Source organism: Enhydra lutris, unplaced genomic scaffold (genome assembly GCF_002288905.1).
Source record: "Enhydra lutris kenyoni isolate GAN:26980312 unplaced genomic scaffold, ASM228890v2 scaffoldscaffold10, whole genome shotgun sequence".
NCBI classification, from domain to species: Eukaryota; Metazoa; Chordata; class Mammalia; order Carnivora; family Mustelidae; genus Enhydra; species Enhydra lutris.
In genome coordinates, this window is record NW_019154094.1 from 10,384,306 (window position 1) to 10,406,956 (window position 22,651).

The following is a 22,651-nucleotide window of genomic DNA, read 5'->3' on the forward strand; positions in this document are numbered from 1 at the left end:
GTGGGAAAGGACAGTACTCGGGGTCCTGGTGAGGAAGGGCCTTGGATTTGTTCCTAGACTGATGACCTCAGCTCTTTCTCTCCCCTTAGGAGCTGGAAGCAAATGCCCACTTCTCTGTCTTCTACCAGTGGATCAAGGTAGGACAGGGCAGAATACTGGGGTTGGGGCTCAAATCCAGGAAGCCTCCCTGGATGCAGAGGCACCGCGTAAAATCTCCAAGAGCTGGAGGTGGGGGCCGGCCTGGAGGCTGGGAGCAAGCGGGTTCAGGTAGCTGCCTTCCTCACTGCTCCTGTCCCCCGCCACCACACGCACAGAGTGCTGGCGTCACTCTTCCCACCGACAGCCGAGTCACAGCCCTGGTGCCCTCTGAGTCTGCCATCCGTAGGCTGAGCCCCGAGGACCAGGCCTTCTGGCTGCAGCCAAGGGCGCTGCCGCAGCTGGTCAGGTGGGCAGCCGGGGCAGGGGCCCAGGGTGGGGAAGAGCCTTCTGTGCGAGAGCCAGCCCCTCCCCAGAGGCTCTCATCCCGGCTTCTATCCACCTCTTGGGTAGAGCCCAGTCCCAGAGGTCTCTGTCGGTTACACGGTTACACTAACCTGGTTCCACACCCCACAGGGCCCATTTTCTCCAGGGGGCCTTCTCCGAGGAGGAGCTGGCCCGGCTGGGTGGGCGGGATGTAGCCACCCTGAGCCCTAACACACGCTGGGAGATTCACAACATCAGTGGGGTACGTGGTGAACCCTGGGTGGCGGAGGGGGCCATGCAGGGCATGGGAGGGAACTCCAGGCCCCCAGCTTCCCAGACCAGGGCCCCGGGAGGCTGAGTTTGAAGTCCCGCGGACCTGCCCAGGGCCAGCAGAGGGGGTCCTCAGAACTGTGTCCTTGCGTCAGCAGTGACCGCCCTGCCAGGTGTCACCTGCGTATCCATGTCTGCATGTGCTCACCTGTCCCTCTTGTGTATGGGCCCAGGTGTGGATCAGGACAGCCGTGCTCGATTCTGAGGGGGTCCAGCCTGGGCTGGGGGCTGCCCACAGAGGCCCGCATGCCCGGCAGACTCTCTGTCAGTGCCATGCCAACTCCCGAGTGTCTGCCTGTGCCTACCTCTGGCTGAGTTCTACTTGCTGCTTTCCAGAGGGTGTGGGTGCACAACGCCAGCGTGGATGTAGCTGATCTCCTTGCCACCAACGGTGTCCTACATGTCCTCAGCCAGGTACGGCCAGAGGGGTCTGTGCGGGGAGGGACCTAGGCTGAGGGGCGCTGGTGTGCTGACCAGCCCCGGGGCTCCCCACGGCAGGTCTTACTGCCTCCGAGGGGGGACGTGCTGCCTGTGCCAGGGCTGCTGCAGCAGCTGGACCTGGTGCCCACCTTCCGCCTCTTCCGGGAGCTGCTGCAGGTAAGCAACAGAGGAGAGAGGGGGTGTGCCCTCTTGGGGTACACGGCTCCAGGCCTGAAGGGAGACAGCTGGCTCCAGGGACTGGCCTGAGGACAATGAGGCCCATCGGTGACCCCGGCCCCTTGCCCTTAGCATCACAAGCTGGTGCCCCAGATTGAGGCCGCCACAGCCTACACCATCTTCGTGCCCACCAACCGCTCTCTGGAGGCCAGTGGCAACAGCAGCAGCATGGTGAGGCCCCCGGGATGGGGCCGCTACAGGGGGAGGGGAAACCCCGAGTGACCCTCCCATCCCACGGCCAAGGGACAGTCCTGGGCCCTCGGCTGTCCCTGGAGGCCCCGAGCTTCTCCATCTGGCTTCCCGGCCAGGACGCAGACACTGTGCGGCACCACGTGATCCTGGGGGAGGCACTCTCCGTGGAGACCCTGCAGAGAGGGGGACACCGCAACTCGCTCCTGGGCCCGGCCCACTGGCTCGTCTTTTACAACCATAGCGGCCAGGTCTGTGGGGGTGGCGAGCTGAGAGTCTGCAACCTCTGCTCCAAAGACTAATTGTCCTGGGAGACCCCCTCCCCGCCCCCCACCAGCCTGTAGCCCCACGGCGAGGGTGGCAGTGTTGGGAGGTGGACTCAGCCTCCCCCCACACTCTGCAGCCCGAGGTGAACCATGTGCTGCTCGAAGGCCCGGTGCTGGAGGCCCCTGGCCGCTCACTGTTTGGCCTGGCGGGGGTCCTGACCGTGGGCTCAAGCCGCTGTCTGCACAGCCACGCCGAGTCCCTGCGGGTGAGAGGCCGAGGCCCGGGGCTGGCGGGGTGTGGGGAGAAGAACTGAGGGGGTTCAGAGCTGGGAGGTGCTGGCTGGCCTGGCTGCCAGGGAGGGGCACTAGGTCAGGGTGGGAGAGGAAGGAAGGTGGGTTTGGGGGCCCCACCCCAAGACCACCTGACTCCCCCCAACCTCCCCAGGAGAAATGTGTAAACTGCTCCAGAAGATTCCGCTGCACTCAGGGTTTCCAGCTGGAGGTAAGGACAGGGGCTTAAGCCGTGTCCTCTGCTCTGCATGCAGGTGTCTACCGTCCCCCGACCCCACCCCATGCAGGACCCAGTTGGCTGGCCAAGTTGTGGGGGATAGGACAGCCAGGGCTGCTCCTTGTCTCCTTGAGGCTTGGATGCCTGGGCCCAGGTCCGCCTCCTGCTTCCATCCCTCCCTGATCTGCTGTCCTGTTCATCCACTGATAGCTGTCTGCCTGTCTTCCCATCCACTGCCCTGCCGCTACCCAAGCCGCAGGCTCAGCCCTCCCACCTGTCCCTGTTTCCAGGACACCCCCAAGAAGAGCTGCGTCTACAAGTCCGGCTCCTCCTTCTCCCGGGGCTGCTCTTACACATGTGCCAAGAGAATCCAGGTTTGCCTAGGAGCACCCCACACCCCCGAGTCTGACCACAAGGCGGGAGGCAGGAGCGCAGGCCCAGGGGAGGACCTCAGACTAGATTTCAAGGGCAGAGATCAGGACTGGGACTAGGTTGAGCCCAGTGGAGCAAGGGCCCAGAGGGAGAGGTCTGAGGTCAGTGGGGCCACTATCTGAGGCCACACCACCAGGAGTGGGGATCGGGGGAGGGAAAAGGAGCTCGGCCTGGACACCATTAAGCAGGACCCAGGGGAAACTGTGGGCCCAGCATTATCCCTCGCTGCAGGATTCAATACAGCTGTCCCTGGCCCGAGGCTCCCTTTCTTCACCCCTGCCACAGAGAGGGTCATAGAAGGTGTCCTCCATTTCCCCAGTTCCTACTTGCTTCGTTGTCTGGCTTTGTGGCCTGTCCCCACCACCCCCTCACGTCCCTCTTCCCCGCACCTGGCCTGTGCCGGGCCTCTCCCTGCCCCCTCCCCACAGGTGCCCGACTGCTGCCCTGGCTTCTTTGGCACACTGTGTGAGCCATGCCCAGGGGGTCAGGGCGGCGTGTGCTCGGGCCATGGGCAGTGCCAGGACAGGCTCCTGGGCAGCGGGGAGTGCCGCTGTCATGAGGGCTTCCACGGAACCGCCTGTGAGATGTGTGAGTTGGGCCGCTATGGGCCCAACTGTGCTGGAGGTGAGCCCCGGGGAGGGCAGAGGACAGAGGCACGGAGACAGCCCAGCCAGGGCAGGGTGGAGGCACTGGGCAACTCCTGTCCTCCCTTGTCCCGCTCCCAGTCTGTGACTGTGCCCACGGCCTGTGCCAGGAGGGGCTTCAAGGGGACGGCAGCTGTGTCTGTAATGTGGGCTGGCAGGGCCCCCGCTGTGACCAGAGTGAGTAGCCTCAAGGGGGAGAGGCGGGTGACTCCTAGGGAGGTGGTTCCCAGTCCAAACGACCAGAACCTTCTTCCTGCCCCCCCCCTTCCCAGAGATCACTGGCCCTCAATGCCCAAAGAAGTGCGACCCCAATGCCAAGTGAGTGAGCTCAGCCTCGGGCTGGTGGGTGGGTAGGGCCCCTGGGGTCAGGCACAGCCCAGGCTGGACTAACGCCGTCCCTCCCAGCTGCATACGGGACTCGGTGGCGGCCCCTGCCTGTGTCTGCGCCGCGGGATACTCCGGCAACGGCAGCTACTGTTCAGGTTGGGTCCCATGGAATGTTCTGGGCACGCACCCTGAGATTTTCCATGTAATTTCCACGCTTTCCCTGCAGAGCCCTCTCCAGTCCTTGTGGGGCTAGTTTCCATCCAGGTCCCATCTTGGGTCTCACCCTTCCCTCGACCTCTTCCTTTCTCCCCTGCCCTCCTCCCCTGTGCCCACGCTGTCCCTGTGCCTGCTCCTCACAACTCTCTGGGATCCTCTGCCCCCCAGAGGTGGACCCCTGTGCGCACAACCATGGGGGGTGCTCCCCCCACGCCAACTGCACCAAAGTGGCCCCCGGGCAGCGGACGTGCACCTGCCATGATGGCTACACAGGAGATGGGGAGCTGTGCCAGGGTGAGGCTGGGCCCCCCACCCTGGGTGGACATGGGGCTAGGGCTCTGGCTTCAGGGTTATAAGGCCAGGAGAGGCTGAGGGGCCCATGGGGGGCACTGAGAGCGTGGCAGTGAGCCACTGAAGGCACCATTGAATGAAAGGGATGCCCAGGGCCACCTCTCAACCCAGTGTCTCCCCCTGCAGAAGCCAACGGCTGTCTCATCCGCCACGGGGGTTGCCACGTCCATGCTGACTGTATCCCCACAGGCCACCAGCAGGTCAGCACAACAGATGCAGACACTGGGGCTGTGCCTTTCCCTCAGAGGGTGGGGCCCCCCACAGACCAGGCCAGGGAGGAGGTGCTCCTTCTGTCTGGGGCGCTGGTCTGCTCTTGGCTCCCAGCAGCCACACTCATCAGGATTTGGGACAGGTCTCCTGCAGCTGCCGTGAAGGTTACAGCGGGGATGGCATCCGGACCTGTGTCCTCCTGGACCCTTGCTCCCAGGTCAGGACTCAGCCCCACCTCATTTCACAGGGGAAGGGGCTGAGGCAGCAACCAGGCCTTCTTGCCCCCGTCAGAGTCCTAGGGGCCTCCTCTAAAGGATGAGCCACCCTCCCACAAGCTCAAATCTGACCTCTGAGTAGCAAACAGGGCTTTGGGGGTTGGTCAGGAGTCTTCATGGTCCCTTACCCAGGGTTGGATGGGGCCAACCCTGTCTCTCTCCTGTCCCCACATCAGAATAATGGAGGCTGCAGCCCCTATGCCGTGTGCAAAGGCGCAGGGGACGGCCAGAGGACGTGCACCTGTGACGCGGCCCACACCGTGGGTGATGGCTTCACCTGCCGTGCCCGAGTCGGCTTGGTAATGGTGCCCAAATTGGACCCCTGACCCAGCCTTGGCTGTGACCCCCTTGGGCCTGACCCACGATTTTGGTTAAGACCCCAGATTTGATCCTGTTCCTGGCCTTGACCATGACCTTGACCCCCTGAATCCACCTGGGCCTGACCCAGCTATGATCCATGAAACAAATCCTGACCCCAGCTCAGACCCCCGGCTTTCCTTTCCTCATCTCTGCCTTGGCCAGACCTTGGGCCGCAGGTGCTGGGACAGGCACCAGGCCCTGAATGGGGGCCACCCAAAATCTGAGCTGATCCTCGCCCCCCCAGGAGCTCCTTCGGGACAGGCATGCCTCATTCTTCAGCCTCCACCTCCTGGTAAGTGACCAGCTGGCTTCGAATTCTTCAGTCCAGCCTGGGCCTCTTTGATCTGCATGTCCCGCCGGTCTCTGGGCCTCCATGTTCTCATTTGGTTAGGGGGCTGGCTGTTCTGGTCTCTCAGAGTCCAAGTCTTTTTTTTTTTTTTTTTTTTTTTATTTTTTTTTTTATTTGAGAGTGAGTGAGCAAGAAAGAGCACAAGTTGGGTGGGGGAGGGGGCAGATAGAGGCAGAGGGAGAAGCAGACTCCCCACGGAGCAGGGAGCCTGATGATGCGGGGCTCCATCCCAGGACCATGGAATCATGACTTGATCCAAAGGCAGAGGCTTAACCAACTGAGCCACCCAGGCGACCCTGAGAGTCCAAGTCTTTCCTGGAGGATCCACAGATGCCCCGAGGTGGTCACAAGTTGCCCATCTTCTACTTAAGCTGTTACTGCCTCCCCACAGGAATACAAGGAGCTCAAGGGTGATGGGCCTTTCACAATTTTTGTGCCTCGTGCAGACCTAATGACCAACCTGTCGCAGGTAAAGCAACCCTCCCCCTGGGAAGGGATGGGCCCTGTGGGGCAGGAGTGGGTATGGGCAGGGACAGCAATCAAGGCCTCCTTCTACCCTCATGATTCCCACTCCAGGATGAGCTGGCTCGGATTCGCACCCATCGCCAGCTCGTGTTCCGCTACCACGTGGTCGGCTGCCGGCGGCTGAGCAGCCAGGAGCTGCTGGAGGAAGGCTATGTCACCACGCTCTCGGGGCACCCGCTCCGCATCCACGAGAGGGAGGTGGGCCCAGGCCCCTACCCCCTACTCCACGTTGGTCCGCCCCCGCCCTGACCACCTCACAGAGCCAGAACTCAGACTCAGCGGCAGCTTTCAAGCCCTGCCTGCGAGCACCTGAGTCCTATCCCTTCACATTGAAGACCCTTTTACTTCCCCTGGGCCGGGACGGGGTTTAGTGAGAGGGAGATAAACGAGTCCATCTCTGGACCGTGCCCACCACCGAGGGCCTGTCCTCCGGCTGAGGACTTCTGAGCCTGGCCCCCTGTCAGTGCTCGCTCTTCCCGCAACCCCACCGGGTCAGCCAGGCGGTGGGTGGTGTTTCCCCCGCGGTCTTGGCCCCGCCCACCTTCTGTCCCAAGCCTCGCCCAGTGCAAGCCCGCCCCCAGCTGGGGCCCCGCCCCCTCAGACTCTCAGTGCCCCACCAACGGGCTTCCTTCGGTCCGGCCCGGTCTCCAGGGCAGCATCTATATCAATGACTTCGCGCGGGTGGTGAGCAGCGACCAGGAGGCGGTGAACGGCGTCCTGCACTTTATCGACCGGGTCCTGCTGCCTCCTGACGTGCTACACTGGGAGCCTGACGCTGCCCCTGCCCTGCGGGTATGACCTGGACACTGGCCTGGGAGCTTGCCAGGGGCCTCCTGCGCTCCCTCCCTGCCCGACCTCAAGGCTCACCTGTGCTTTCCCGCAGAGAAACGTCACCGCTGCGGCCGAGGGCTTCGGTTACAAGATCTTCAGCAGCCTTGTGAAGGTACTGCTCCCGCGTGCGGGCATTTGTGGCCGTGTGCCTGTCCGTGTGCAAGTTGACTGTGTGTACGTTTGCCTGTCTGCACGCTCCTCTGTGTGTAACCCTGTGCCTCGTGTGCACACAGGCCTTCTGAGCCCCCATATGAGCACAGGGTGTGCTTCTGTGTGCCCATGTACCTGAGAATAGTCGAGGGGTGTGCAAGTTTATCCCTGCATGTATGTCCATGTGCATCTGCCTGGGATGGCTACAGAAGAAGGCAGCTGGCGGGAGGGCCACCTGGGTCCCTGGAGCCCCTTCCTGGACTTTGTGGTCCAGCCCCTTACCTCCGGCCCCCAGTTTCTGACTGTCACACCTCTGCTAATCCTTGCCAGGAGGCTGGCCTCCTGCCCCTGCTTCAGGATGCGTCGCATAGGCCCCTCACCATGCTGTGGCCCACAGACTCCGCCCTGCGGGCCCTGCCGGCCGACCGCCAGGCCTGGCTACACCACGAAGACCACCGTGACAAGCTGGCAGCCATCCTGCGGGGCCACGTGATCCGCAACATTGAGGTGGGTGTCCCCCCAGTCCTTCGTCCCCACTGCCTGCCACCCAGCCTGTCTGCTCAGCTCTAACTGTAGCTCCAACTTCTCAGGCCTTGGCATCTGACCTGCCCAACCTGGGCCCACTCCGCACAATGCATGGGACCCCCATCTCTTTCTCCTGCAGCCGTGCCCGGCCGGTGAGTCTGGAAGCAGGGGGCAGGGGCTCTGGAAGTGGGGGCCCGTGATGCACTTGTGAACCCATGCACTCTCCTTCCTCTGCCGGCAGGGTGAGCTCACAGTGGGGGAGGAGGACGCCCACATCGTGCAGCGGCACCTGCCCTTTGAGGGTGGCCTGGCCTATGGCATCGACCAGCTGCTGGAGCCACCTGGCCTTGGGGCCCGCTGTGACCGCTTTGAGACTCGGCCGCTGCGGCTGGTGAGAGAGGCCATAGGTCAGAGGTGGACAGGCAGGAACCCTAGCTGACCTGTCCCATCCATCCATCTGATTTTGCTATTGGCTTCTGTTCTTTCCAGAAGATCTGCAGCATTTGTGGGCTGGAACCGCCTTGTCCTGAGGGCTCACAGGAGCAGGTGAGGCCCTGGGAGCTGGGTGGGAGTTCAGGTATGGCCCAGGGACCACCAAGCTCAGACTGTTTGACTCCTCTTGGCCCAGGGCAGCCCCGAGACCTGCTGGCGATACTACTCAAAGTTCTGGACATCCCCTCCACTGCACTCCTTGGCACTGCGCAGCATTTGGGCCCGGTCCAGCCTCTGGGGCCAGCCCCAAGGCCTGGGCAGGGGCTGCCACCGCAACTGCATCACCACCACCTGGAAACCCAGCTGTTGCCCTGGTCACTACGGCAGTGAGTGCCGAGGTGAGGGTCCTGAGGCTACAGGTGCTGCTCAAGAGAACAGGTGTTAGGGTGGTGGTGTGGGGGGCAGGTGTGGGTGGTGAGGGGATTTTAGCAGGAGAGAACACTGGGTGCAGATTCTAGGATTCTGCTTAGGGGGTGGTGCGGCTTCTGGAAGGGGCTTGGCTGTCCCAGGTGCAGGACGGGCAGTGTGGCCAGTCTGGGGCTGCATGTGGTAGGGGGTCCTGAGGAGATCACCAGCCCCTTTCTTCCCCCACCTGCTAGCTTGCCCTGGTGGTGCTGGCAGCCCCTGCAGCGGCCGTGGTGTGTGCATGGACGGCATGAGTGGCAGTGGGCGGTGTCAGTGCCACGCGAGGTTTACAGGGACGGCGTGTGAACTCTGTGCCCCGGGGGCCTTTGGGCCCCAGTGCCAAGGTGGGCTGTCCTGCCCCCCCAACTCCGCCCCCTCCTACCCTGCCCTCTGAGCCCTGGGGCCCCCGCACCGACCCCATCCTCCTGCCCGTCCCTCTCCCCAGCCTGCCACTGCTCCTCCCATGGGCGCTGTGATGAGGGCCTGGGGGGCTCCGGCTCCTGCTTCTGTGACGAGGGCTGGACGGGCCCGAGCTGTGAGGTGCAGCTGAGTGAGTGCTCTTGGCATCTGTGCCCACCCTGCGCGCTTGTACCTGTCTGCCGACACCGGCGCGTGTCCTAACTCCACGCTCAGGCTGAGGCCCTGAGGGGTGGGTGGGAGGGGGGCCCGGGGGACCTCCAGGAGGGCAGCTTCTCACCTGGATGTGTGGGGTGGGCCCTGGGGGACAGAGCTGCAGCCTGTGTGTACCCCACCCTGCGCACCCCAGGCCGCCTGCCGTGCAGACAACAGCTGTGAGTGCGGCCTGGGCTATGAAGGGGATGGACGCACATGCACAGGTGAGTACGGGGGTGGGATGCGAGATGGGAGCCCCTCCGGCCCTGGCCACTCCTGTCCCCTCGTCCTGCCACTCTCTCCCTGTCCACAGTGGTGGACTTGTGCCGGGACGGGCGTGGTGGCTGCAGCAAGCACGCCAACTGCAGCCAAGCGGGCCCCGTGGTCACCTGCACCTGCCTGCCCGCCTACGAGGGCGACGGCTGGAGCTGCCGGGCCCGCAACCCGTGTGCGGACGGCCGGCGCGGAGGCTGCGATGAGCACGCCGACTGCTTGAACACTGGCCCGGTGAGTAGCCGGGGAGCCGAGCCGCAGGGCGGGGAGGCTCCACAGCGCGACCCCCCAGGTCCCTGAAGAGCACCCGCCCGCTCTCCCGCCCCAGAACACGCGGCGTTGTGTGTGCCATGCCGGCTACGTGGGTGACGGACTGCAGTGTCTGGAGGAGCCGGAGCCACCCGTGGACCGCTGCCTGGGCCAGCCACCACCCTGCCACGTGGATGCCGTGTGCGCGGACCTCCACTTCCAGGGTGTGCTTCCCTGCCCGCCCCCAGTGGCCCTGCTTGCCCTCGGTGACGCCGGGCTAATCACGTGTCCCTCCCTTCTGCAGAGAAGCAGGCCGGGGTCTTCCACCTCCAGGCCCCCAGTGGTCCCTATGGCCTGAACTTCTCAGAGGCCGAGGCGGCCTGTGGGGCCCAGGGAGCTGTTCTTGCTTCTCTCCCTCAGCTCTCTGCTGCCCAGAAGGTGTGTGGGGCCCAGGGGTCTGGAGCTGAGCCTGTGGGGGGCCCTCGGGTTGGGCCTGAGGTCTCAGCACCCCCTCCTTCCCCTACAGCTGGGCTTCCACCTGTGCCTCGTGGGCTGGCTGGCCAATGGCTCAGCAGCCCACCCGGTCGTCTTCCCTGCGGCCGACTGTGGCGGTGGCCAGGTGGGCGTCGTCAGCCTGGGCCCCCGGGAGAACCGCTCGGAGTGCTGGGACGCCTACTGCTACCGCGAGCTAGGTGCAGTGCCCCCTGCCCCAGACCCCCACCCCCACCATGCCCTGGCTCGGCCCCTTCCTACTGACCCCCTGAACCACCTTTCCCACAGATGTGGCCTGCCGGTGCCGCCGTGGCTTTGTGGGTGATGGGACTAGCATGTGCAACGGGAAGCTGCTCGACGTCCTGGCTGCCACCGCCAACTTCTCCACCTTCTATGGGGTGTGCAGGGGCCCAGCCTTAGGGAGGAGGGTGGTGGTGGTGGTGGGGGGGGGGTCACTGGGGTCCCAGGGGAGGGAGCCTGCCCACGGTCCTATCTCCACCCCCCCTTCCCAGATGCTGCTGGGCTACGCCAATGCCACCCCACGAGGTCTCGACTTCCTGGACTTCCTGGACGATGAACTCACCTACAAGACACTCTTCGTTCCTGTCAACGAAGGCTTCCTGGACAACATGGTAACTGGCAGGGGCTGTGGGCAGAGCCAGGCCCGATGCCCATACCTCTGGCTGCCCTGGGCCGATAGCCTTGCTTCGCCCACAGACGCTGAGCGGCCCTGACCTGGAGCTGCATGCCTCCAATGCCACCTTCCTGAGCACCAATGCCAGCCAGCACACTGTGCTCCCTGCCCACTCGGGCCTCAGCCTCGTCTTTAGTGCTGTGGGCCCGGACAACAGTTCTGGGGCCGCTGTGGTGAGTCTGGCCACTGCACCTCCCCCCAGGCCCTAGACGTCACCTACTAGGCCTGACTCTGGTCTTCCTACAGGCCCCAGGGGCAGTTGTGGTTAGCCACATTGTCGTGTGGGACATCATGGCATTCAACGGCATCATCCACGCTCTGGCCAGGCCCCTTCTGGCTCCCCTACAGCCTGTGAGTAGGTGATGGACCGGGTGGGGGTGGGGGATAGCAGAACAGCAAGGGGGTTAGTGGACAGCCCTGGCCTGCCTGGCCTTGACGCTTTCCTTATTTGCAGCGGGCGGTGGTGGCCCCTGAGGCTCCACCAGTGGTGGCAGGCGTGGGGGCTGTGGTAGCGGCCGGAGCACTGCTTGGTGTCGTGGCTGGAGCCTTCTACCTCCGTGCTCGAGGCAAGGCCACAGGCTTTGGCTTCTCCGCCTTCCAGGTAGGGCCATGTTGTGGGGGCGGGGAAGGGGCTGGGGGTGCCTGGGTCCATCGACCTTCCTCGAGGTCCCTCATCACACCTCTCTTCTCAGGCAGAAGATGATGCTGAGGAGGACTTTACCCCGTGGCAGGAAGGGACCAGCCCAACCCTGGTCTCTGTCCCCAACCCAGTCTTCGGCAGCCACGACGCCTTCTGCGAGCCCTTTGATGTGAGTGTGGGGGCTGAGGGGCGGCAGAAAGGGGCCCGAGGCCTGGTTTTGGCCCAGCCACAAAGGGTCCTCTCCCCACCCCCAGGACTCACTGCTGGAGGACAACTTCCCCGACACCCAGAGGATCCTTGCGGTCAAGTGAGGTGGCCGGGGCCAAGCAGAGGCATGAGCGAGAGGGAGACGGCTTTTATTGCCTGCCTTGGACCGAGGCCCAGCGTGGACAGGGCAGGAGGTGGGGGGGAGGACCTGCTCTGGACAATAAAGGCGCCCTCAGCGGATGTGGGCCATGTCGCCGAGAAAGGGCGTCTTCATGCAGCCGGTGCACAGCTGGTCCATCCAGAGCGGTGCCTCGTGCTGCAGGGGCGTGCGGCGCGGGTAGAAGGTGAAGTCCACGCGGTAGTTGAGGAGGCAGCTGAGGGAGGCCATGTAGAGGTCCGAGAAGCGCACGAGGCGCCGGGAGAAGTAGGTGGGGTTGTGGAAGGTGCGGAAGATGCTCCCGAACTGGGCGTTGAACAGGGCTTTGGTGATGCACCTGTGGGGGAGACACAGGGCACTCGAGGGGGCCCAGGAGCCGCGGCGCGGGGAAGCCCTCCCCGTGCCCCCCACGGCCCACCTCAGCTCCTGCCGCTCCTTCAGCCAGGCCGCCAGCACCTGCTGCGATTCGGCATCCTGGTACGTCTGTGGGAGACCAGAGGGTGCTGGGGTGTGCCCGGGCGGCAGCCCTGCCCTCCCGCCACGCCCTGCCACTGCCCCACCCCCCTGCCACCTGCATGCGCTCCAGCAGCCCCGTGAGCGCCTGCTGCCATGTCAGCGAGTGCATGTACTGCTCCGTGTTGATGATGCGGATCTCGCGCTCCAGCTCGGGGATGATGGCCCCCGTGCGCCAGCCGTGCCGCAGCATGAGGTCCTGCCGTGCAGGGTGGAGGCAGGGCTCAGCAGTGACGAGCAGGGGGTCCCTCCCTCCCTCTCTCCTCCCAGGGCCCAGCCTTGCCCGCTCACCGCCAGGTCGCTGTACAGGTGGTCTCCGAAGTAGAGCACGCGGGGCCCACGCCATTCCGTCAGGCGCAGGAAGTCGTACAGGTTTCCCTGCGGAGAATGGGGGCTACCGCTGAACACAGTGTACTGGGGGCTCCCGTGGGGCTGCCGGAACCCGCCCTGTCTTCCACTGCCCCTCCCATATCCCCAGAGGCAGCGAGGCCCCTCCAGCTGGACGCCCAGCTGCCCTTTCCCATGGCCTCACTGACCCAGGGCTCTGGCCCTGGTCTCCTCCCCCTCACAGTCGGGCAGGGGGTCCGCCTGCCCCAGGAAAGTCTACTGTGGGCCTGGCACGGTGCCCTGTGCCTCCAGGGCCTCCCCTCCCTGTGGCCTCACACCCGCCCCAGGGATCCCACGCTGTGGGAAACAAACCACAGCAGCAAGCCCATGGCCCTGCAGCCCTTCCTGTCCTCCCAGGCCGGAGCCTGGAGGGACCCAGCCGAGCTCACTGCAGAGCCATCTGCCCCGCCGGCTCCAGAGCCAGAGAAGAGATGAAGGCAGTCAGGCTTAAACACAATAGAGGAGGCTCTCGGGAGAGCAGAAAATGGGGCAGGGGGCCCAGAGCAGGAAGTGCAGCAGCCGCCAGGGCAGGTGCCCGGAGCCCACAGCCCAGCAATGAGCAGAATTCACACCGGGCACAAAGGAGTCAGTACCGCGGCAGCCCGTGCTACAAGCGGCCAGGAGAAGCGAGCCATGGTGACACAGGTGGTGGCCAAAGGCTCCATTGCTGAATTCAGCTCAGGTGGGCAGTCAGGTACGAGGGGGTGTGTGCCGAGGATGCGCCCCGCACCAAGAGAGAATCTTGAGGACCAGGTGCTGCATTAGGCAAGATGGAGCCTGGGGTTCCCGCAAAGGGAGCCAGGGAGGGAGCACAAAGACGAGAAGCCAGCAGGATCCAGGGTGTGCATGTGTGCACGCGCGCACACGCACACACACACATGCAGTGAAACTCCAGATCATCAGGCATAAAGAAAAGGCTAAAAGCTGCCAAAGGAGAAAAAGTCCCATCTTCCCCACAAAGGTGCGTGACCCACCTCAGGCTTAGCTAAGATGCTGAGACAAAGGAGCCAAGGGGAAGAGCCTGAGCCCAAAGAGACCATGGAGAGCTGGGGCCACAGGGCTAGGAGTACTGCCTGCAGGTCAGGCCTCGGCTCTGGATACCCCAGGCTGGCTGCTCCCCCGCCCCTGGAACCTCCACCCTCAAGGAGACCAGCTCAGCCAGGATTTCCGCATTCCATCCAGGACTAAATGCCTTAATCCTGCTCCTTAATTGCCACCCAACCCTGGCACTAGGCCCCCTAGGCCCCTTTCTCATCTTCCTAGACACCAGCTAGGAAAAGGGGTCTCCCCCGAAGGCCCGTGAGCTGCTCCTACAGCTGGTCCGGCCGTAGCAGGGTGGTCAGCCCCAGTAACAGTGCCACTGATCGCCTGGGGGACTTTCAGTAAATGCCTGGCTAATGTGAGGGCTTTGTACCACAATTCAGGAGAACATTTTTCTTGGTTTGTTTACACCCTACCTCTTCTGTGGATGAGGAAAAGCACGGCACAGAGAGGCCAAATGACTTGTCCAGACTCCTTCTGCTAATGAGCAGTCAACTTGAAACTCCAACGCAGGCAGCCTGACCAGGCCTGTGCCCTCATAGCCGTTCCCTGATGCCCCGGGACACAGTGCAAGGGGGCAGAGGCACGGCAGGCGTGTCGGGGTGCAGCAGGGCCCAGGAGGCTATGTAGCTGCCCTCTCCGAAACCTGGGGCCAGGGGGAGGCCACCCGCATGGCACTCACCTGCCGATAGATTTTGCCCTTCTCCAGGCTGGTGATGCGGTCCCAGTGCAGGGAGCCCTTCTCATCGAGTTTTCGGAAAGGCCTGGTACGGGACGGGGAGGGGGCAGTAAAGGGCTGGATTTCCAGTGTGGGGCAGGACTGGGGGGGCAGGCACCATCTCCACTGGCCACGTGCTAACAAGGGGGTGCCCCCACCCCTAGCACGCAGGGTGCCGGGCAAAGGCCGGTTCCCACGCCCCGGCCCCATCACCCCAGCGAGGCCCATACTTGCGCCGGTCGGTGAAGAAGCTGGGTTTGTCTGCCTGGACAATGACCACATCGAAGAGCTGACGCCAGTCGGGGCCCACCATGTGCCGCATCCCCTTGTCCCTGAGCAGAGAGAGGGAGGGCAGAGGTGGGACAGGCAGCAGCGGGGTGGAGGGGCCCGAGGCCCCTCCTGCAGCCCGTCCGACCCCTCCTCCCCACCCAGGCGGCTCACACGAAGCTGAAGGGGCTGTTGGTGATGAGGAACAGCTGCTTCCCATGTGCCACCAGGCGGCTGAGGACAGCGAACGTCTCGTCCCCTCTCAGGATGTACTTCTCTAATGGGGACATAGGTCTGTGAGGGCCAACCCAGCGCCCTGCCCAGGAACCCGCAGGAGGGGCTATGGCCCACCCTTACCCATATCCCGCTCGATCCACTGGTACATGAGGCCCTTCACGTGCACGTCTCGAATGGCATCCTGGGGGCAGTGGAGGGACAGTGAGGCTGTAGCAGGGCCTAGGAAGTGGGCCCTGCCGTGGCCAACTTTACCTTCCCTGCCACCCTGAGAGGCAGGCCACAGGTCCTCACAGTCACATCCTTGTAGAGGTGCGCCTGGTCAAACTCCAGGCCGTGACCCAGGAAGTGGTCTACCACGCAGGACAGCAGCGCCATCTCCGGCAGTGAGAAGATGTCCATGAACTGCTTGATGGAGGGACCCTGCAGAGGGGACCACCGCCTCAGCAAGCCCCCGGCCTCGGCCCCCGGTTCTGGAGGCCACAGGCTCTGAATCTGGCTTGCCACACTGGGGTGGGCACTGCCTGCGGGTCAGGGCCAGCGCTCCAGGGAGAGGGCCCCTGCGGTAAGATCACTGCGTGGGCTGCCCAGGGCCAAGGCCCATGGAGTGGGTACCTTGCCATAGAAGCCGCTCATCTGGTACAGTGGGATGTGCTGGGTGCCCCCGTATAAATCGATCACCTCCTCGTCAGGCACAGGCTGGAGGCCCCTGGGTGGGTATGCAGACATCAAGAGTCCAAAGTAGTCCAGAGCCGAGGCCCCGGTCGAGTTGGGGTGCGGCCGGGAAGTCTGCACTGACCTGTAGGCCGTCCCCAGCTGCACGTAATGGAAGGCGTCAATCTTCATCAGCAGGCTCTGGGAGCGCCACAGGAGTGGGAGGGGTGGGGAGAAAGCGGTCTGCACTGGCCCTGGGACAGCCTCTTCCAGCCCCTGGGCTATAGCCCCAATGGGAAGGTACCGAGGGGATCATGTGCCCGTCGAGAGGAAGTTCCCTTAGAGGACAGGGGCTGAGGAGGTGGTGCCAACGCACATCCCATCAGGAGGGGCTGCTGGGGTCCGGGGCCTCGGCACTCACCTTCTGAATGTCGTAGTGGAGGCCTCGGATGGCAAAGCTGGGGTCATAGTCATACTTTCGGATCCCCTCTGGGTACTGTTGAGGGGAAGCGGGCCAGGCTGAGCCAGTGGCATCAGCACAGACCTCTGGCGGGGCTGCCGCCTCAGGGGAGCCCCGTGCCTCAGCCTGGGATCGCTCCAGCGCCGGGGCCACCTGCCCGGCCAGCCTCACCTTGTAGTGCTCAACCAGGATGTCACGGGCAGCAGTGAAGATCTCGGGGTGCAGTGCATCTGCATACTGGGCCAGCGTGTAGTCGTAGTCGAAGCCATAGACTTCGACGTCGCGCAGGCTGATCTCGTTGTTGGCATAGATGGCTGCTGGGTTCAGAAGGCTGCAGACCTCTGGGGGCAGGAGGTCTAGAGGGAGGAGCGCAGTATGAGGAGGTGAACACAGCGGCAGCAAACGGTTACCAAGCACTTTCCAGGTGCGCAGGCCCAGGAGCCTTGTGAAACCATGCAGGATGCATAATCTTAGCCCCAGGCTGCATATGGTCAAAGTGAGGCTCAGAGAGACCACCTGCCCGGGGTCACATGGTTGCGGGCAAGGCAGAGCTGGCAATGGGCCAAGGCCCCGGCTGGGGTTACACCAGGGCCGGCAGCTCAGCAGATGCGCTGAGCCCATGTTTCCTCCAGGCTCCTGTGAACCCGTCGGAGCCGTGGCTATGCTCAGAACTTTCTACCTTGCCTGCAGCCTGAGCTGGGCCTGAGGGACGTGACAGGAATGGGGGGTACTAGGCAGCTCCTCTGTCACTTGTACTCCACGCTTGGTGCACCTGCCACAGCTTGTGGCCCCTCTAATCGGATTTTAGCTGCCCGCCAGTCTACATAATGACATTTGCTGTTTCGAGCCAGGGAACATTGCTAATTACAACAGGCAGGATGTGTGATGTTGGGTTGTGGGTCAAGTAACCAGGCCACTCCCCACTGGGGACGTGGTCATAGCCATCCCAGGCCCCTGGCTGCTACTGAGGGTTGAGAGGTACACTGTGTGTAGGCTCCAAGGGAGGCAGATGAGGGTGAAGGGGGTCCCAGGCTCATCTGCCTCAGTTTCCCCATCTATACAGTAGGGGAGGTCGATGGAGAAAGGGCTTCGGCTTTGGGGTCAAACAGGCCAGGCCAAGCTCTCCTCATAGCTGTGACCTCAGAAAAGCCACCTCACTTTCCGGGCCTCAGTTTCCCTATCTTTAAAGGGGAAATCAAAATCATGCCAACCTACAGAATCACTGAGAGGGTCACAGGGAACGTTCTCTGTGCAGCATTCCTGCTCTGCCCCTGCAGCAAATGTAGGATTACGTGGGCGATGTGTCTCCGGAACCTGTCATCTCCCTGTTCCGGAGTCCCCTGCATCGCTCAGAGAGAGGGGCAGGCAGGACTAGGACACAGGGCACAGTCCTGCAGGGGCTCCAGGTAGCCCCATTCCTGAGACCTCTCACCTGTGGCTGAGGCCCACACAAACAGCCCAAGCCTCCAGGGAATTCCTGTCTCAGGCACAACTAGGCATCGCCTCGAAGCAGAAGCCCTGGGCCGTGCGGCATTCCTGGCAGCGGTCTGTGCTCAGAGACAGACACTGCTGAGCTCCCACACTCTGACCATTTGCCCTGGAGGCCCCCTCGGAACACAGGCTCCGTCCCTACCCCCTTTCCTTCGGAGCCCAGTGCAGGGTGTGGGTGTGGGAACAAGTGTGGCTGGTTCCGCTAGGGGCCCCAGGCAGACAGACGCCTGGCAGAGAGCAGCTGTTTCAGACTGGTGGGTGCAGACACAATATTTCTCACTTGGACGCACGTGAGACACAGCCAACCTCCGCTCTCTAGGGAGCTGCTTCTGAGATGCCCCTGAGGTCACTAGGACCCTGGACCTTGCAGGGTCCAGGCTCACAGGCCTCCTCACAGGCCTGAGTTCCTGGGTGCCAATGGTAACTCTTGGTACAATGTCCAGGAGACCCCCAGGAAGGAGGGATCTGCTTGGTGGTGTGGCCCCTTGGTGGTGTGGTTCCCTTGGCACGGTGCTGGCCATGGCCAGCTTTTGGCTCTGTCCTTGAGGACGTTCCCATGGACAGATGATCCTCTGAGGAACAACAGGGTAGGGAAGCAGCCCGCGGGGTCTTCCCTCTTGACTGGATTTCTGGACTGAGGAAACCATAGCTCTGGGGGCCACAAGGCCCCAGTCCTTTCCAGAGGGCTGCAGTGGTGCGTGGGGCCCAGTGAGCTAGACATACCCCTCACAGGCACTGGCCTCCCAGGTTCACTGGGCTCACTATGCAGACCCTCCCTTTCCTCTTCTGAGCCTGCCCCACTCCTGCCCCAGGCTCTAGGGCCGACTCTTCCCCACAGCAGCTGTAAGGCTCACTGTGGATGCCGTTCCCACAGCTGCTTCTGGGTGCACACGCTGGGTGCCTCAGAGGCTCACCATGTCCAGGCCTCACTCCAACCCTGTGAGGTGGTCACACTTATTCATCCATCACCCAGAGGAAGAAACAGGCTCAGGGAGGTGAAGTCACTTGCTCCAAACCACCCAGTAGCAGGCAACTGAGATTCAAATTCAGGTCAGTCCACCTGCCTTAATTACTCTCCCCCTAGGCCTAGCCTTCCAGCATCCCTACACTGGTGAAGAGGCAGTGGCCTGGGGCCCAGCTCCCTGGCCAAGTCTTGCCCACAGGCATTAGCCCAAAGGCGTATCTCAGTCCCCAGAATCTCCCCCAGAAAACCCATTCAAGAGGGTTGAGTTAGGACTCAGGGGTGCAAGGCTGGCTCATCCTGATGCTCATCATGGCATCTTGGAAATGACCTTGCCCCTTTCAGATCAAGAGTTGTCTCTGTGGATATTTGAAGATGCTGGCACACCTGGGGTACAAAGCCCAACAGACCTCACTATGTTCTCTACCACACCTACCAGGCAGGCTCCTCGGGCTGCTCTGCAGGTCTTCTCCAGACCCAGAGCAAACGCCTCTTCCTAAACAGCCTCCCAGGCCTGTCCTCTCCACTGAGGCCGTGCAGGGTGGGGTCCTGTGAAGCCCAAGGGCTTCGGAAGCACCGTTCCTCAGGGGTCTTAACTATTCTGCCCTGTGCGTCTCAGGTGAGCACCGTTCAGCTCTCTGCACAGCTGGAGTGGAAGCCCCATTCCCTCAGCTGGAATCTTCCAGACAGGGCACTTTGTCTTACCAGACAATGAGACCAGCATCACCTTTGGGGGCTCCTCTGGAAGCTCCCTGCCCTTTCTTGGCCTGGTTCCCTCTGAGTCATCACCACAACCCTGTGACAGTGGCCCCAGGGCTGTGTTTAATGTTGTGGCCACTGAAGGTCTGAGAGGGGGAGGCCTGCTGAACACCCCCCTGCTGGTCAGTGATAGGGTCAAGCCCAAACCATGTCTGCCTGCCGCAGAGCCAGAGCCTCTGGAGACGTGGGGACATGTACAGAGCACTCTCAGCTCTCCCCCCTCATCAGGGCACTGCAGCCTGGCCTCTCCGGGGGAGACTTCAAGGCTCATCAGCCCATTTTGCTCTGGGGGTGGGGGTTGGCCAGGAGGTTAAGTGTTCTGGCCAAGGATGCCGCCACCCTTGTGGACTCCAGGGCCCTGGGGCGACTTGGTCTTCTTTCTCCAACCGACACCTTCCCCTCCTGGGCTGACAGTGCTCCCGACCTCGGTCGCAATCTAGAGGTATCTGCAAAGTCTAGTCTGCGTCCGCTTAGGTCCGGCAGCGCCGCCGGCTGGCTTTGTCCCGATGCTCCCGCCCCAACTAAGGGCCCCTAAAAGAACAAGGGGTTGGGGGCATTTCCGCCGCAGCCTCCCTGCAGGCGGGACCGCCAGGAAAGACGGTGGGGGCTCCGCATTCCGGAGGCCGCTTCGGGATCCCCGAGCTCCTGCAGACGGAGCCAGGGAACAAACCTCCCGTCGGCCCACCTGCCTCCGGGCGTCGGGGCGGCCCCAGAGGCCCCCGCGACGACCCGCTGGAGCCTCCACCGAAGAGCTGCCGGGCCTTCGGGCTCCGGGACCCTGGCGAGCCCCACCAGCGCGCTTTCCCCGAAGAGCTGCGCCCGGGACGGCCCGTCTGTCCGTCGCCTGGACGCGCGCCTGCCGCCGCGCGGATACACCCCCGGCGCCCGTCCCGCTGCGGCTCACCCACCGTGTACCAGTCTCCGCATGTCCTGGTAACGAGCCCACAGGTGAGCGCTGACTTCGGCGCCGCCCGCGGGCGCCGGGGCGGGCGCGGAGCGCGGGGCGCTCGGGCAGTGGGCGCCGGGACCCGGGGGGCCGCAGCCAGGGCAGGAGGGCGTGGACGAGGAGGCTCGCGGCCCGCCGTGGCCCCTGCACGGCAGCCAGCGCCGAGCGGCCGCCCGCAGCCCCGCACCCGCCATGCCCGCCGCGCGCTGCCCGCGCAGCCCTCGGCCCCTCGGCCAGTCCGCCGCCCTCCGACTGCGCGCCCGCCACGGTGGCCGCGTGCTCCTCACGGCGGCCGGCCAATGGGCGCGGCGCGCGGAGCCCGGCCGGCCAATGGGCGCGCCCCTCGGCCCGGGGGGGGCGGGAGGTCCCGGGACGGGGCGGGGCGGGGAGGACTCCCGGGCCGCCTACCCGTCTCCGCGAGGGCGAGAAGGACTCTGCGCTCTGCGCCCCCCTTCGGTCGCCACGGCGGTGATGGCCGCTCCCTCGGCCCCGCTCCCGGGAGGTCGGAGGGCCAAGAACAGCCGTCTCCTTGAGGCTATGGACGGCCGGGGAGCGGGAAGGGGAAGGCCAGCGCACGGCGACCCCCCCGCCCTGATATCCCCCGTCCCCTCGGGTCCTCTGTCTCCCCCTTCGATCCCGGGTCCTCTTGCCCCTTCTCCACCCTACCCCACCCCAAGTCCTCCTGACCTCAGCTCCGCCGCCGCTCCCCGCCAGTCCTGCTCCGGGGGTCCTGTTCCGCGCAGACCAGGGGCCGGCCTGCTTCACTCTAGCGAATAAAGAGGCCTTACCTCGCGCAGCCCGGTGCTAGCCCCAAGCTGGGTGAGACCCCGGGACCCGCAGGGACACGCAGTGCCGCTCACGCCCGCTGAAGCAGCTCCTTCTTGGTCCCTCCCTGTACCGTACGCAGGTGATCCCTTTTAACTCAGAGCAGGAGGACGAGGACAGAGCGGTGCAGTGCAGAGTGGTGGGCCCGGGGTCACTGCACCTGCCTGGTTCTGACCTCAGCAAACGACCTCACCGACCCCACCCTTCGCTTTCTCCCACGGGGCCCCTCTTGAGATGCTGTGGTCTCTTCTAGTCTTCTAGGCTCCAGACTTTCCATAGACATTCTGCTTCCCTGCTTGCAACCATTCTCCACCTGTGTTTTTCTGAGTCCTGAGTCCGCTTGCGACCCAGGCCTAACGGTAGGCCCTGAAGCGCCTGACAGAGCACCGATGTGCCCCATCGGTGGGGAGCTGGCTAGCTGGACACTTTCCTTGGGGTGCTCCTCCTGGTTTAAGGGCATATTTGTGCTTTTGAATATCCACTGCACCTTGGCTGAGAACCTACCAACCGTGGGCCAGATCCTGGGCCAGGAGCTGGGGCGGGGCCGGGGAGGAGCGCGGATGGAGGCCGAAGGGTAGTCAGTCCCACGGGAGCCCAGCTGAGCTAGGTCGGTCTTCAGGACTTGTCCATAAGTAAGCTTCCTCAGGGTGGGAGATGGGTGCCCAGCGATGACAGGCTCCCAGAGCCACCAAGAGGAGAACCTGGAGTGAGCCGCCAAGCCAGTATGCAGGGAGCTGGGTAGGGGAGGCCCCAGGAGAAAGCAGGTGATCCAGGAAGCAGCTCTGGGCCAGCAGTTCAGCTCCAGACTCTGTGACCCGTGCCGGGGGCCCCGCTTGCGCTCTCTCTCTTCTCCAGCCTATTTTTGTATATTTTGTGTTCACACCACCGAACTTTTTTATTGACTTTGTTTCCGTTTGATGTTCTTAGACTGTGTAATAGTTGTCTCCCTTCTCAAAGATAGGCCCCTGTTGTTTTTCTAGCCTTAGGTGATGAAGTGACAGTCCCTTATAGCATGCACAGGGACTCAACAAGCGTGAATGAAGGCTCTGGTGCTCCTGCCTGGCTTAATCTCCTAACTTCTCAGTTTCCCGTCCATAAAACGGGATGCTGTAAATAAAGGGGAGTGTCCCTAGGTTCTAGAATACATATAAAGAGCTGGTACCCAGCATATCATTGTCACGCTATCATCCTTGTGTTTTAGCTAACGATAATGGATCAGTTACCATGCTGCTGGCATGGTAAGTGCTTTATTCGTATTACTTCTAAATCTCACAGCATCAAAGAGAGGCCCCACTTCGTGGAGCAAGGGATGTGGTTTGACAAAGCCCATGCTCTTGAGCCGCTCTGCTGCTCTGTGATTCTTGTGAATAATGAGGTGATGCGTAAAAATGACCTACATGCCCCTGCGTAAGGGTAAGTGCCCCAAACAAGATAGCTTCTATTAATATCAGGGTTGTTCGCACGAGGTGATTGCTTGGACTTTTGTTGTGATCATGATAAAGTTCACCTTTCAAAAATGCATATCGGGGGGTGCCTGGGTGGCTCAGTGAGCTGAAGCCTCTGCCTT

At 63.2% G+C, this 22,651-nt stretch overlaps 2 protein-coding genes across 6 annotated transcripts in view; one reads left to right on the forward strand and one right to left on the reverse strand.

Moving 5' to 3' along the window:
• The window catches only part of LOC111144373 (stabilin 1), a 27,126-nt gene extending 15,178 nt beyond the window's left edge, over positions 1–11,948 (forward strand). For 2 of the 4 annotated variants that reach the window (XM_022498648.1, XM_022498649.1), the window contains exons 28-69: positions 90–137; positions 315–445; positions 613–724; positions 1,129–1,206; positions 1,291–1,389; positions 1,522–1,620; positions 1,758–1,889; positions 2,042–2,170; positions 2,350–2,406; positions 2,703–2,786; positions 3,273–3,468; positions 3,570–3,665; positions 3,761–3,806; positions 3,894–3,970; positions 4,200–4,325; positions 4,509–4,582; positions 4,735–4,809; positions 5,044–5,166; positions 5,472–5,519; positions 5,968–6,045; positions 6,153–6,299; positions 6,753–6,893; positions 6,985–7,044; positions 7,413–7,589; positions 7,673–7,759; positions 7,849–7,998; positions 8,097–8,153; positions 8,236–8,437; positions 8,699–8,848; positions 8,950–9,054; positions 9,233–9,340; positions 9,430–9,623; positions 9,718–9,862; positions 9,943–10,076; positions 10,165–10,330; positions 10,419–10,528; positions 10,643–10,762; positions 10,848–10,997; positions 11,071–11,175; positions 11,279–11,425; positions 11,517–11,633; positions 11,719–11,948. In XM_022498648.1, the coding sequence (XP_022354356.1) occupies positions 90–137; positions 315–445; positions 613–724; positions 1,129–1,206; positions 1,291–1,389; positions 1,522–1,620; positions 1,758–1,889; positions 2,042–2,170; positions 2,350–2,406; positions 2,703–2,786; positions 3,273–3,468; positions 3,570–3,665; positions 3,761–3,806; positions 3,894–3,970; positions 4,200–4,325; positions 4,509–4,582; positions 4,735–4,809; positions 5,044–5,166; positions 5,472–5,519; positions 5,968–6,045; positions 6,153–6,299; positions 6,753–6,893; positions 6,985–7,044; positions 7,413–7,589; positions 7,673–7,759; positions 7,849–7,998; positions 8,097–8,153; positions 8,236–8,437; positions 8,699–8,848; positions 8,950–9,054; positions 9,233–9,340; positions 9,430–9,623; positions 9,718–9,862; positions 9,943–10,076; positions 10,165–10,330; positions 10,419–10,528; positions 10,643–10,762; positions 10,848–10,997; positions 11,071–11,175; positions 11,279–11,425; positions 11,517–11,633; positions 11,719–11,775 (4,737 nt within the window). In that variant the 3' untranslated portion in view covers positions 11,776–11,948. Of the gene's footprint in view, positions 1–89; positions 138–314; positions 446–612; positions 725–1,128; positions 1,207–1,290; positions 1,390–1,521; positions 1,621–1,757; positions 1,890–2,041; positions 2,171–2,349; positions 2,407–2,702; positions 2,787–3,272; positions 3,469–3,569; positions 3,666–3,760; positions 3,807–3,893; positions 3,971–4,199; positions 4,326–4,508; positions 4,583–4,734; positions 4,810–5,043; positions 5,167–5,471; positions 5,520–5,967; positions 6,046–6,152; positions 6,300–6,752; positions 6,894–6,984; positions 7,045–7,412; positions 7,590–7,672; positions 7,760–7,848; positions 7,999–8,096; positions 8,154–8,235; positions 8,438–8,698; positions 8,849–8,949; positions 9,055–9,232; positions 9,341–9,429; positions 9,624–9,717; positions 9,863–9,942; positions 10,077–10,164; positions 10,331–10,418; positions 10,763–10,847; positions 10,998–11,070; positions 11,176–11,278; positions 11,426–11,516; positions 11,634–11,718 lie in introns of all 4 variants that reach the window. The other 2 variants (XM_022498646.1, XM_022498647.1) reach the window with 1 other exon arrangement.
• On the reverse strand, positions 11,805–20,453 carry LOC111144375 (5'-nucleotidase domain containing 2). Of its 2 annotated transcripts, XM_022498651.1 has the most exons (15): positions 20,222–20,240; positions 18,867–18,931; positions 16,274–16,459; positions 16,064–16,138; positions 15,788–15,843; positions 15,604–15,697; positions 15,283–15,411; positions 15,112–15,172; positions 14,929–15,031; positions 14,718–14,819; positions 14,452–14,533; positions 12,633–12,719; positions 12,400–12,540; positions 12,247–12,311; positions 11,904–12,165 (listed from the first exon to the last, which is right to left on the reverse strand). In XM_022498651.1, the coding sequence occupies exons 1-15, from the start codon at positions 20,238–20,240 to the stop codon at positions 11,904–11,906; spliced, it is 1,527 nt and encodes a 508-aa protein (XP_022354359.1). The 2 variants fall into 2 exon arrangements, with proteins under 2 accessions (XP_022354358.1, XP_022354359.1); XM_022498650.1 differs by lacking the exon at positions 18,867–18,931 and having other exon boundaries at positions 11,805–12,165; positions 16,274–16,458; positions 20,222–20,453.
• Positions 20,454–22,651: the final 2,198 nt, after the last annotated feature.

Coding starts and splice junctions, on each gene's coding strand:
- LOC111144375 (XM_022498650.1), bottom strand. CDS start 20,453: ATGGCGGGTGCGGGGCTGCGGGCGGCCGCTCGGCGCTGGCTGCCGTGC. Junction 14,820..14,928: donor AACAGCCCCTTCAGCTTCGT/GTGAGCCGCCTG, acceptor CTCTCTGCTCAG/GGACAAGGGGATGCGGCACA. Junction 14,534..14,717: donor TTCTTCACCGACCGGCGCAA/GTATGGGCCTCG, acceptor GTCCCGTACCAG/GCCTTTCCGAAAACTCGATG.